Below are 14,443 nucleotides of genomic sequence, written 5' to 3'. Positions count from 1 at the left end.
CCTGCCCAACCCTCCACTCCACCGCCCACCACCTCTTCTGCCTCCCACATGTCCACCCATTCTGTAGCTTTTTCCACACCTTCACCTCTAACTGTTCCTTCCCCACCACGATCCCAGTCCTCTCTCCACACTCCCAGTGTCGAAGTGTCCCGCAGCCCCTCCAGCAGTATTTCCACCCCACACTACACAGATTTATAATATGTGTGTATTTTAATAAAAATGACCAGTTTTATGGTTTCAAAGCTTTATTAAAAAAGTTTATTAAAATTTAAAAACAGTTTACTAAAAAAAACATTTTTCAATAAAAGTTAAATTATTTTACACTGGTTGTCTGTGATTTCTTTCTGTGGCCAAAAAGGTTAAATACAGGGTATTTAAAAGGTAAAATGGTATTCAAAACTAGGTATATAACTGTGGGTAAATTTTAGCTTTTTGCCACAGTTGTGTTCCTGGTTGTGTTTGAAGCAAAGTATTTCACCTAAAAAGTTGTGTTTATTGTTGGTGATTTCCTAACAATGTACACAACTTTTGTTAAAAGGTGAAATACTTTGCATAAAACACAACCAGGTACACACCTGTGGCCTAAAGGTAAAAATAGTAAGACCATGACAAGATAGCCAACTTTGGTTGGCAAAGGTATATACTGTTGGTACAGAAGGTACACAATTTTGGTTAAGGGCACAAATCTTTCACACTCTGTCATCCTGCCAGTGTACTCTGCCTTGAGGTGACATAAAGTATAGTGCAAAATTGTCCCTCATTACTGAAACCGTCACAGAACTTCTAGTGGTAATGTCATGGTAATCTTGCAAGGTGGTTTCTTCAGAGGTGTCCTCAATGGAAATGGGTTCCTTGCAGATAACAAAATTGTGGAGTACCACGCAAGCTTTGATCACCTCGTCCACAGTTTCTGTCTTGAGGTTGATCGCAGTCAATAGGACCCGCCATTTGGCTGTCAGAATACCAAAGGTACATTCAACCATTCTTCTTGCTCTTGTGAGGCGGTAATTAAAAATGTGTTTTGTTCTTGACAATCCTCTGCTACCGTACGGTTTCAAAAGGTGTTCTGACAGCTGGAAGGCTTCATCCCCTACACAGACAAATGGCATAGGTGGACCAGATGTTTGCGGCAGCGGTCTAGGGGGTGGGAACTGGAAGGTGTTTCCATACAATTTACGCCCCATGGCAGACAGTTTGAAAACTTGAGAGTCATTGGAGCGGCCATAGGCCCCAATATCAACAGCAATAAATTTGTATTCCGCGTCAGCAATGGCCATGAGGACAATTGAAAAATATTTCTTGTAATTGAAATATTCCGATCTCGATCCGGCTGGCTTTACAATGCGGATATGTTTCCCATCCACAGCGCCCAAGCAGTTGGGAAACTGACATATCTGTTGAAACTTTTCTGAAATTTCAATCCACCTCTCTGTTGTGGGCTCTGGTAAAAACTCTTCAGCTAAGGAGTCCCACAGTGCACGGCATGTGTACTTCACTATTCCAGATATGGTGGAAATCCCGAGTCTGTACTGGAAATGCAGTGACGAAAGGGATTCTCCAGTTGCAAGAAATCTGTGGGGAATTAAAAAACAATCAATTAGTTTTAAATCACAGCATTACATACCAAAACTCAGCTATAACACTTGGAGATACAAACTACCACCAACAAGATTGCAGTGAAAGTGTGCTCTGATGCGAGCATATCCAATAAATGTGGCTTACCTTAAAGTCACCATCAGACGCTCTGCGGGTGAAACAGAGAAGCGGCAATAGGTGTCCGCTTTTCTTATGAGGTGTGCAATGCGCTCCACCAAGTAATCAAAATTCTCCATTTTCATCCGAACATATCCAAAAAATTTATCCGGGTTTCGTCTAAGGTCCATGCAGAGTGTAGAATAGACCCCATGCGTCATTCTCTTGGCTGTGATGGGGTGGATCCACAAACGTCGTCTACGATGCCTGATGCGCTGCTGTCTCGCTCTCTCCTTCTCCAGAACAATCACCCTCAAACGATTCGCCTCCACTGTAAAATCCGCCAAATTCTTCAAAATATTTCCAATGACAACATCCATCTTCGCCAGTAACTTGCTCTTCTCTCCAACCTGCACTTTCTCCTCTACAACCTGTCAAAGAAGGGCTGTAGGAACACGCTATATATAGTTTTCCAGTAGCCAATCCCGTTCGGAAGGCCACAAAGGGTGTTTTTAAAAACCGGATCCGGCGTAATCCGTCGAAAAACGGATCGAAAAACGGATGAAACGGATCCGGTTTTGTCTGTCAAGAACAAGACGGATCCGGCAGAAAAACGGATCCATCACATCCGGTTTTATGAAATATTTGCCGGATCCGGCGCTCCGGCACGACGCCGGATCGCGCCTGACGCCGAAAACCTGATGTGTGAAAGTAGCCTTAGACGTACTATTCCGTCCATGGTCAAATTGGCCCAGTTTACATGGACGGACTAGTATGTCTGATGTCCAGAAAGGGGTTAATTTTAGTATTACCCTATGCTGACTTGGTTTGGACAGCAATTTTTGTTGGTATACTATTAGATCACAGACTGCCTATAGTCAACAGTGTGGTTCTGCAACAAAAAAGGCAAACACAGTTAAGTGATGTATTAAGAGAAGCATATAGTCCGGATCACATGAAGTAATTATCCCCCTCTACTACGTCCTCATTGGTCAAGCCTCATCTGGAACACTGTGTCCAGTTCTGGGCACCACATTTTGAAAAAGACATTGAAAAACTGGAGAAAGCTAAGAGAAGAGCTACCAGGATGGTGAGCAAGCTGCAAAGTATGTAATGCAAGGAATGGTTAAAGTATCTGGGAATGTTTAGTTTGCAAAAAAAGAAGGCTAAGAGGACACATAATAGCTAGCTACAATATCTGAAGGGATGTCACAGTGTAGTGAAATCATCCATATTCTCATTTGCACATGGAAACATAAGAAGCAATATAATTAAACGGAATGGGAGAAGATATAGATTGGATATTAGAAAAACTTTTTGTTCTTCCAAACTTCCAAGATCAGTGGTGAGTTCTCCTTCAATGGAAGGTTTCAAGCAGAGACTGGACAGACATCTCGCTGAGATGGTTTAGTGAATCCTGCATTAAGCAGGGGTTAAACAAGATGACCCTGGAGGTCCCTTCCAACTCTAACATTCTATGATTCCATGAAGAAGCTTTACCTGTGCTTCATTGATTATACTAGAGCTTCTGTGGTGGGAGAGGGAGCATCATCTGACACTCTTTCTTCCATCACTGCTTTGATGCCAATAAGTTGAATGAGCGATGGGGGGGCGCCAGACCCCTCTTATGGGCCCATAGCAGCCGCGTGGTCTGCCGCTATTAGCAGCACAGCACTGGCTGGGGGCCCCTGGAGGAGCTTTCTGTTCTGCCTGTCCCTAACGCCGGCCATGCATATAAATGAACAATATAGAAATAAAAGTGGACCACGGCTTCATTTTTCATGGGTCTCATTGATCACAGTGGCTGTTTGACAGTTGAAATCAAGTCGTGATTAGCACTGGGGCTTGCAGCCATGTGAGCATTGACCAATGTGGACCAATATGGAATATGCAAGACCATCTCAGCCACTGTCAAAGAAAGACTGATCACTACAATTGGGTCCCCAATTGCTACATACTGTATTGTTGTTAAATTAGGACATTCGTGAAAGTAGACAAGAGAGAAAATCATGCCTTTGAGAAGTGCGGGAAAAGACTTGTACGAATCCCAAGGAAAGCTAGAATCACCAACAAATGTGTTCTTGGTTATATAAACCTAAAGTTTAGTCAGGTGAAAAGGTTAAATTCATTAGAAAAGGAGATACTGTTTGGAATGGTCATCAGTAAAAAGAAGAGACTGGAGGCCTGTTGGCTGAGTACTAACAAAAATGACACAGGAATAAACATAGAGCAATTGAAAAAAGCCATGGAAAACAAGGAAGCATGGCACGACATGCCTATAGATTATCCAAGGGTTGGACATAACTAAATTAATAGAATCAGAAATCAGTTGTAGATTTGCTGTGGATTTTACCGCTGTTTCTGGAAGGAAGAAAAAAAAGGGTAAAATGTTTGAAATCCAAAGTCTCACGTTTTCTGAAGTGAAATTAGCAACACAATACATTTCATTGTGTATTTTGATTCACCCATTGACATAAAATGTGAAAATCTACAACAAACGTATTATAAAATAACATGACGCGGATCCGAAAATCCTACTGTCAAGTCAAATGTTGTTACATGAAAATGAGCTTTGTTCAGCAGATACTCTGAATCTATAACATCTCAGTGTTGGATAGTTTAGAAGTATTGCAGGGAACACCCATATACTGTATATATCTCCATTTTTTAGTTGTGTGTACACAGTTTGTATGATAATGTTCAATTATTATTTTATATAATTGTATAAATTTAAGTAGTGATCAAGAATTCTATGATCTATGCACCATGACAATACAGCACTAGATTTCGATAATAGAGAACGTGGGAGTCTTCAGCTGTGGCAAACTACAGTCTATTTTCACAATAAGATGTGTTTATGGCAGGGAATTTATACTTCACAGACCTTATCACACAAGATAGAAACACATCCACTTTATCAGCAGACAGTATTACACATGATAAGCTTAGGGTGCATTTACACTGCCCGATTAGCATGAATAAGGATTCCTAGGAATTCTGATTTTACAATAATCGCGCAAAAATTAAAAAACCTCATATGAACATCAAAGTAGATTTACAATACAAATGAATTGGAAAAGTTTTCTATACATTTTTTAAGCAACTTTTCTAGGGGAGGTTTGGAAACGATCCAGCCCAAAAGTCTCCTAAAAAACTCTATTATATACCATACTTGAACCTAAGTGAAAACATGAAGTTAATATTCTTGCTTTTAAATCTCAAACTACGGTAATTGTTTTTGGCAGATGTTGTTTTGAGAAATCTACATATGCTTAATATAAATCATTGAACTCTCAGACTTACCATTTTCTTTAAGAAAGTTTTCAATGTCCCAATATGTTACATCTGTTGATAAAATATTTGCAGGAAAAAATAATTGTTAATTACTCTCAGGACAGATTACATACAAATAACAAATTCACAAACTGTATGAATAAAAAGAAGACGCTAAGACTAAGTTCACGATTTGCTGACGATTTGTGAAGTGGATAAGTACAATACAATACAAGTAAACGGGTTTTTAAAATTTCATTCACACGCTACGGAGAAAAAATCTGGGCGAAAATTAAAGGATTGTATAGATTTTAAAACTGCGGCCTGCTACTTCTTGGGAGGATTTTCATTGCAGATTTTGCCCTATTCAATGCTTAGTAATGAGTAAGAGAGAAATCCAAAGCCACATCCGCAACAAAATCCAAACGTAACCCATCATTGCGGTTATCTGCAGCTGACCTTTTCAGCAACATGTGAACATGGTCTAATCCTATAATTCACAATTTTAATATACATTGACACTAAATTGAAAAAAAGTAATATTAAGGGTTTTCTTATTACAACCTTGAAAGCAGTGATCTTTACTACAGTAAAATCTTTATTACATAAAAAACTTGAAATTGCCTGTCATCTATTTTTGTGCTTTTATTCAATAACTTTCATCTTTCATGATAAGAAAATGGAATGGATACAACTACTCATCAAATTTTAAAGATTTCTTTAAATAAGCACTCACATCAAAATGTTTATCCTATTAATATATTGTTTCCATCAAATTAAATGGCACTGTGTACTTACAATTGGTCATTTTGCCTTTCTGCCCAGTAAATTCTTGTTTTCCATTAGGAAACTGTCTAGCTGAATTTTCTATTTTGAAACAGGAGGTCAATTTTCCCTCCATCAGTCATGAGTCACTACAAAGGTCCCTGGTGGGGGGGGGGGAGTGGAGCAGCTGGATCAGGAATTGAAGAGGGGAATGATAAGTGCAGGAATAGAGAATTCCTGTTTCTTCATAGTGCGATACAGTGTCTTGCAAAAGTACTCACCATCCATCCTTATCCCACATTGGCTTTTTATCCATTTTTTACATTACAACTTCTGTTTAAATATTTTTGTAATCCGATTTGCGTTTAATTCATCAATACTAAATAGTTTAAAGGGAATCTGGCAGCAGGATTGTGCACAGTAACCTACAGACAGTGTCAGGTCAGTACCGTTATGCTGATTAAAATGATACCTTGGTTGTTGAAATCCATTCTGTGGTTGTTTAATCTTTATTTTCAGTTGTGAGTTAATGATATGCCCATACCACGGGGTGGTCTGTGGGGCATCTTTATGTGGTCACTGATCCCTCACTGACCTGCCCCCTAGTTTACATGATGAATATATGTACATACTGAAAAAAACCCTTCTGCAGGCAGACACCATAATCGTATATGTACTGTGTTTACAGTTGTGCTTAAAAGTTTACATACCCCTACAGAAATTTTGCTTTCTTGGCTTTTTTGCCAGAGAATATGAATGATAACACCAAAACTTTTTCTCCACTTATGTTTAGTGGTTGGGAGAAGCCCTTTGTCAAACTACTGCGTTTTCTCATTTTAAATCATAATGACAAACCAAAACATCCAAATGACCCTGATCAAAAGTTCCCCTCTAACATCAATGACAGCTTGAAGTCTTTTGTGGTAGTTGTGGACGAGGTTCTTTATTTTCTCAGATTGTAAAGCTGTCCACTCTTGGCAAAAAGCCTCCAGTTCCTATAAATTCCTGGGCTGTCCAGCAAGAACTGCACCCTTAAGATCTCACAAGAGTGGCACAATGATATTGAGGTCAGGAAACTGAGATGGCCACTCCAGAACCTTCATTTTGTTCTGTAGCCAATGACAGGTCGACTTCGCCTTGTATTTTGGATCGTTAACATATAGGAACATCCAAGTACATCACATGCGCAGCTTCCGGGCTGCTGATTGCAAATTTGCTTCCAGTATTTGCTGATACGATATGATACCATAATTTCCCTCGGGATCAATAAAGTGTATCACAGCAGCGTTACAACAGCATTACAAATAAAACATTAAAAACAGCGTTACTACATAACAAACAGCATTACATAGAGTAATTACCAGACACAGATCATACACATGACTAACCACAATACGTAACAAAGGTACACAAATTTCTGAACATTTCCATTAGTGCGCCAGCCCTAGGTCGTAGCCATCTTTCACCCTTAGTGAATTGTTATACATCCCCATAGCAGTAGGCACAAACGATTTCCTGAATTTCTCCTTCTTGCACTTTAGTAGGATTAGACGGCTGCTGAATGTGCTCTTCTGATTCAAGAACAGCTCACATAGTGGGTGTGTATTATTGTGCGTTATAGCCCTACACTTCTTCTGAATCCTATCTTCCACTACCTCCTCAAAAGAGTCAAGATGGAGGCCAACAGCCGCACTTGCCTTCTTTGATGAGCTTATTTGCGTCAGCTACTCGCACACTACAACCCCAGCAAATGATAGCAAAAAAGATGGCGCTTGCCACAACGGACTGGTAGAACATTTCCAGCATTTTACTGCACACATTGAATGACCTGAGCTTCCGCAGAAAGTACAGTCTGCTCATTCCCTTCTTTTGAACCTTCTCTGTATGACACCTCCAATCAAGTTTGTTGTCAAGGTGAACCCCCAAATATTTGTTTAAACCAAAAAACCAAGGAAATGCAAGAAAGAAGTTAAAGTGGTATTATCTGAGCATACCCAACATCAGCATAATATAAATGTGTGATCATAGAATTAGATGCTCAGAATAGAATCATATATATCACAAAATCCTGAAAAAAGATAGAGGCTCGTAATGATTTCAGAAATGATGCAAAATTTATTAATATAAAATTGTGACAAACAGAGTGTCTGGGTATGCACACACAGGAGGCAAGGAAAAGGGGAGGAGGGGGAAGGAGAAAATGTCCGGAATAAAGATGCAAAGTAACAAAATCACAATGAAAGTACAGTCTCCAAAGTAGTAAAGTTACATAGAAGTTAATATGGTCATTTAATTATACCTTCATGTGACCAAGTAAATTGTAAACATATACCGGACATAAAAAGTAAAGAGAAAGCAGTCATCTAAACTCCAAAATAGAGGCACGCCATGACCATGCAGGATTTAATGATAATACTACTGATCCACCCATATCTCAATGAAGGCATGTATGGCTGCATATGGGTCCGCATAAGGGAAGGCAAAGTGTTAGCACAAATAACACATTATGTGTGTGAATGCATTACCTTCAGACATGGTGGGACGTGAGCGTGGAGCAGGAGCTAGATGACACCTCCAATCAAGTTTGTTGTCAAGGTGAACCCCCAAATATTTGTAGCTCTCAACTATCTCCACCTCCTGGCCAGCAATAGCGATCGGTAAGTACTCCTCCTTTGTCCTTCTATAACTCACCACCATCTCCTTTGTTTTCTTTACATTTAGTTCTAGACAATTAGTCTGGCACCAAACTACAAAGTCAGAAACCACCCTTCTATATTCCTCCTCACCCCGGTCCCCCACAATTCCCCCTACAATCACTGAGTCATCTGAGAATTTTTGGAGGTGACAGAGATCGCATGTATACTGAAAGTCAGCTGTATACAATGTGAAGAGGAAGGGCAACAGCACTGTACCCTGAGGGGCTCCCACACTGCTCCGTACACTGCCAGATACCACCTCCCCCATCCTTACAAACTGCGGCCTGTCCGTCAGGTAGTCGCTTATCCAGTTCACCATCCCCTCATCCACTACCATGTCAGTCAACATCAGTCACATCAGATAACGTGCTTCATTCATCTTTCCTCCAATTTGACCAAGTTTCCTGTGCCTTTGTAGCTCACACATCAACAAAAGATCAGCGATCCACTTCCGTGCTTTACAGTAGGAATGATGTTCCATTCATCATAGGTCTTGTTGACCTCTCTCCAAATGTCGCGTTTATGGTCGTGGCCAATTAGTTTTATTTTGGTCTCATCACTCCAAATTACCTTGTTCCTGAAGTTTTGAGGCTTGTCTATGTGCTATTTTGCGTATTGTAGGCTAGATACTTGCCTACTCAACCATGCAGCCCATTTTTCTTCCAGTGCCTCCTTATTGTGCATCTTGAAATAGCCAAATCGGTAGTTTTCAGAGAGTCCAGTATTTCAGATGATGTTATTTGTGGGTTTTTCTTTGTATCCCTAACAATGTTCCTGGTAGTTGTGGATGACCGTGGTTTTGTTTCTACAGAACCCCTGATTTTCCATTTGTTAATCACAGTTTGAACACTGCTGAGTGGCATTATTAATTCCTTGGATATCTTTACGTATCTGTATCCCTTTCCTGTTTTATACAGTTCAACTACCTTTTCTCATAGATCCATTGACAATGATTTTGCTTTCCCCATGACTCACAATCAGGGCTGCCACTAGGAATTTTGGGGCCCCATACTGGCTAAATTTTCAGTGCCCCCTTGAGACTCCATCCAGTCTCCACCCCTTAAACTGTCCACAGCCCCACTGCTCTGTCTTGGAAAAACTCCACTTCTCACCAATCACACATTAACAGTTCCCATCACCAGATCACACAAATAGCCAGCAGATTGGCCAAAAGATATTTTTAGCCGCCAAAACAACAAGGTAGACTCTTTTGGCCGAGCTCTACTCTACTCTATCCTATTAATCATTTGTTAAAACTGAGGAAAGAAAGAGCGCAATAGGGTCTTATCTGGATAACAGATGAAATAAATTCAAAGGAATCTACTCACCTTTTCCAAGATAGATTAAAGCATGTAAGTCAATGTCAGCCTGCTGCACGCCCGAGGTTCACGTTCGTGACCACAAATAAAGATCCTTTTGGATAAAATATTTAGGCTTACTGTGCGCTGCTGAGACCAGGATAAAGTCACCACATGAAAAACTTTTTAACTCTTTATTCCCAACGCGTTTCAAAGTGGAAAAACACTTCTTCTTCAGGGGATGACATAGAGTCTATATGTTAACGATCCAAAATACAAGGCGCACAGTAAGCCTAAATACTTTATCCAAAAGGATCATTAATCATTTGTTAAAATATCCAATACAATTTAGGTATATTTTTATTTAATTTTTCAAATTTTAAAATGACCAATAATATCACATACAAGGGACAAATACCTCCGCATAGTGACCAGACACCATATTACCACCACATAATGACCTATAATACCACATACAAGGAACAATTACCGCCACACCATGTCCAAGCCACATATTTCCACCACAGTGACCAAATAATATCACATACAAGGGACAAATACCACCGCACCATGTCCAGATCACATATTGCCACACCATGGTGACCAGTAATTCAACATACAAGAAACAAATAGCACAAACAAGGAATACCGCCACACCATGGCCGAACAACATATTGCCACCACATAGTGACTGAATATTACAATACTGATCATTAATAAGAAAAATACAATACTAATAGCACCATAAGTGCCGTTATTCACAGGAGATCCTGCCCCATCTGTCCCACAATTCTGCCATCTGTTGCATGATCCTGCCCCATCTGTCCCGTGATCCTGCCCCATGATCCGGCCCCATCTGCCCCATGATCCTGCCCCATCTGTCTCCATTGTATCCATTGTATCCATCCTGCCTATGATCCTGCACCATGTGTCTAAATCCTGCCCCATGATCCTGCACCATGTGTCTCCATACTGCCCATGATCCTGCCCCATCTGTCTCCATCCTGCCCCGTGATCCTGCTCCATCCTTCCCCGTGATCCTGCACATGTCTCCATCCTGCCTTATCTGTCTCTATCTTGCCCGATGATCTTGCCCCATCTGTCAATATCCTGCCCCATGATCCTGTCCCACCTGTCTACATCCTGCCCCATCTGTCTCCATCCTGTCCCATGATCCTGTCCCATCTGTCTCCATCCTGCACCATGATCCTGCCCCCTGTGTCCTTATCCTGCCCCGTGTCTCAATCCTGCCCCTTGTGTCTCCCATCCTGCCCCTTGTCTCCCATCCTGCCACCTATGTCTCCCATCCTGCCACCTATGTCTCCCATCCTGCCACCGTGTCTCCCATCCTGCCCCGTCTGTCTCCATCCTGCCTCCATGTCTCCCATCCTGCCACCGTGTCTCCCATCCTGCCTCCGTGTCTCCCATTCTGGATGTTACCTTTAGTAGCCATTCAAACCCATTTATGTCAACTTCTGTGAATGTTATAAGACCAAAATCACCAGGGTATGTAAACTTTTGATCAGGGTCATTTGGATGTTTTGGGTTGTTGTTAAGATTTAACCCCTTAATGATAGCCAATACGTCTTTTTACTGACCTGAGATATAAGAGAATAGCATCCCAAAACAGGTGACAATTCAGCAGCTGTCAACTGTACACTATAGCTGACAACTTGCTGTATCACTAACGATCAGTGTTGGCACTGTCCATATCTGCTTAACCCCTTAGTTGCTGCTGTCAAAAGTGATTACATAAAATAAATGGTTAATAGATTGTGGGAGCTTCCACTTTAATCTAATTTACACATCGAGATTATGATTGTGTGGTCCTGATATTTGCCATAACAGCCTTAGAGTCTCCCGGCTATAGTGGTCGGTTCAGAAGTTAGTGACATTTTTTCATTCCTGCTATACCACTTTGCATTAATTCCTGAAAATCACCTGAAGGGTTAATAAACCACATGACAGAAGTTTTCAATATGTCAGGGGTGCTGTTTTTAAACAGTAGTTTGTGTCATGATCCAGGCCAGGTTTTGTATCCTGTCTCCCTTTCCCGGTCTGATCATGTTAAGGTTTACCTCGTTCTGGTGCCAGGCTGGCTATTTCTCTTCACTGAATCCTGCATGCGGTGTCAGTTATAGTTTCTGCCTACGGCGTGAGTTGCTGACTCCGTGCATACCCTGATTTGTCCTTTTACTGTTGCTGACTTTGCACGTGTCTGTTTTGTTCCCCTTTTCCTGTCCCGACTCTGTGTTCCCCCTTTCATGTTTTGGACTCTCTGGTATTTGACTTGACTTGGACCCTGACCTGCTGTTCATCTCTTGTCTTTGGCATATCTGCTCCTGACTAGTACTGACACATTTGACTTTGTTCTGACTCTGTGCTTATTTCTTTGATACTGTGCTACAGACTAATATCGACCCGGCTTGTTTTACTATTCTGCTGCCACTTGCTGGTAGCCTCGCTGCTGCACTGCAGGTCTGCTCTTGCTGTGCAGTCCTCAGTCCACTCTATTGCCATCTAGTGGTGTTTGCATCTACCTGCATAGCAGCGGCATGACATTATAACTGACCGCAGACAGTTTTTTTTTCTTTGCTCCCTTTTCTATGGATCCGCTCTGTACCTTGGCAGATCAGATGTCTAGTTTAACGCAAATGATGCAGGACTTGTCTGTGGAACATAGGGCTCTGGCCACGTCTCATAACCATCTGCAGAGGGAGCTTTTTGTGACAGTTAAATCTTTTCAGGGTTCTATTTCCCAATCTGTCTGTCAGCACTCTGACACTGCTGATGTTTTGCTGCACTCTCCTGAACCCACAGTCAGGCTCCCAGATACCTTCTCCAGAGAAAATAAAAATTCCGTATGTTCAGGGAGAGCTATAAGCTGCTGTTCTCTCTTAGACCCCGTTCCTCTGCAGATGAGAGTCAATGGGTAGGGATAATTATTTCCTTACTGTGGGAAGGTCCTTAATCATGGGTTTTCTTTTTATCTGTGACTTCTCCTGAATGTGTGTCTGTGGATAGGTTCTTTGAGGCCATAGCACTTATTTTTCACGATCATGGGTCTCTTCCAGGGTAAGCTCTCTGCCGAGTTCAGACAATGGTCCACTGAGGTGTCCTGGAACGACTCTGTGCTTAGATGTCAGTTCAGGAGGGGACTGTTGGATCATCTGAAGGATGCTCTGGCTCTCCATCCACCACCCAGTTCCTTGGAGGAGGCTATGACTCAGACCATCCGTATAGATCGGAGGCTGCGGGAGAGAGGTGTAATGCAGAGAGAGGTTCCTTTGATTTCTATTAATCCTGATGTGATACCACATTCTGAACCTATGGAGGTGGGGGCCACTAACCTCAAGGAGAAGAGATGGCGATAGGAAGGAAAGTTATGTTTTTACTGTTGATATCCCGGACATTGGAAAAGGGACATCCCTCCTGCCCACCAACTAATAAGCTGCCAAGTCTGGGTGATTGTCGAGGTCACCCAGACTCTCAGGTACCCTTTTCCTCATTTCATAAGGTATTGTTGCAAGTGGAACATTGTTGTGGAGATTTCTACAGGCCCACTTCAGCTTTCATGGACTGTGGGTCGTCCATGGACTTTATTGACTCTAACTTGGTGACCAAGTGTAAGTTAGGGACAGTTAGGCTTGAGACTCCCATTCATATTGTGGCCATTGACAAAACACCCCTGGCTAAGAATGTTATTAAATTTGTCTCAGAGGAGTTTCTCCTCAAGGTGAGTTCCTTGCATCAGGAACGTATTTCATGTTTGGTTCTCGACAATCGTCCTGCGGGACCGATGCTGGAATTTCCTTGTTTACAGTTACTCAATTGTGTTATAGACTGGGAATCTCAGGATATTGTTAAATGGGGTGCTAATTGTTCTAAGGGTTGTCTTGCTACTGCACTTGTTTAATCCATTAATCTGGAGGGTATTCAGAAGTACATGAAGGATTTTGAGGATGCTTTTTCTGAAAAGGAGGCTGAGGTCTTTCCACCACACTGCCATTTTGATAGTACTATCAATCTGATTTTGGGTGCTAAATTGCCTAAGGCTCGTGACTCGATTTTTGTGAATTAATAAGATTACGGTGAGAAATACTTATCCCCTCCCGCTCATCCATGATCTGGACAACCAATTATCTGGGGACAAGTGATTTTCTAATTTGGACCTCAGGGGAGTGTATAACCTTATCCGTATTTGGGAGGGGGATGAGGGGAAAACGGCATTTCTCACCTTTGAGGGTTTGTTTAAGAATTTGGTCTTGCCCTTTGGTCTCACTAATGCACCAGCAATTTTTCAGAATTGTATTAACCATGTTTTCTCTGATTTCAATGGGCTCTTTATGGTTGCTTATTTAGATGATGTCCTTGTATTTTCATCTGACAAACAAGATCACATGGATCATCTACGTGCAGTTCTCCAGAGGTAACGGGAGAATTATCTTTTTGCAAAGCATGAAAAGTGCAAATTTTTCACACAAGATCTGTCCTTTCCGGGGTTCATCTTGTCTGCCAAAGAGTTTCGTATAGACCCTGGGAAGGTACGAGCCATTGTGGATTGGGTGCAACCCAGAGACCTTAAAGGGAATCGTGTCACCCCATTTTTGGCCTATAAGCAGCGGCCACAGCCATCGGGGGCTTATCTACAGCATTCTGCAAACAATAATATTGTTTCTCCAGCGATCAGTCCAATGGGACCTGGAGGAAGACACATGT

At 41.6% G+C, this 14,443-nt stretch overlaps 1 protein-coding gene across 2 annotated transcripts in view; it reads right to left on the bottom strand.

Moving 5' to 3' along the window:
* The window catches only part of LOC141099765 (NFX1-type zinc finger-containing protein 1-like), a 400,215-nt gene that overhangs the window by 168,560 nt on the left and 217,212 nt on the right, over positions 1 to 14,443 (bottom strand). For both annotated transcript variants that reach the window (XM_073587803.1, XM_073587804.1), the window contains one exon: positions 4,996 to 5,037. In XM_073587803.1, coding sequence (XP_073443904.1) covers positions 4,996 to 5,037 — 42 coding nt within the window. The remainder of the gene's footprint in view (positions 1 to 4,995; positions 5,038 to 14,443) is intronic.

This window comes from Dendrobates tinctorius, unplaced genomic scaffold (genome assembly GCF_039654945.1).
Source record: "Dendrobates tinctorius isolate UK_male_01 unplaced genomic scaffold, ASM3965494v1 ptg000102l, whole genome shotgun sequence".
NCBI classification, from domain to species: domain Eukaryota; kingdom Metazoa; phylum Chordata; class Amphibia; order Anura; family Dendrobatidae; genus Dendrobates; species Dendrobates tinctorius.
The sequence above is the reverse complement of the archived record's forward strand: the minus strand, read 5'-3'. Positions and strand labels throughout refer to the sequence as shown.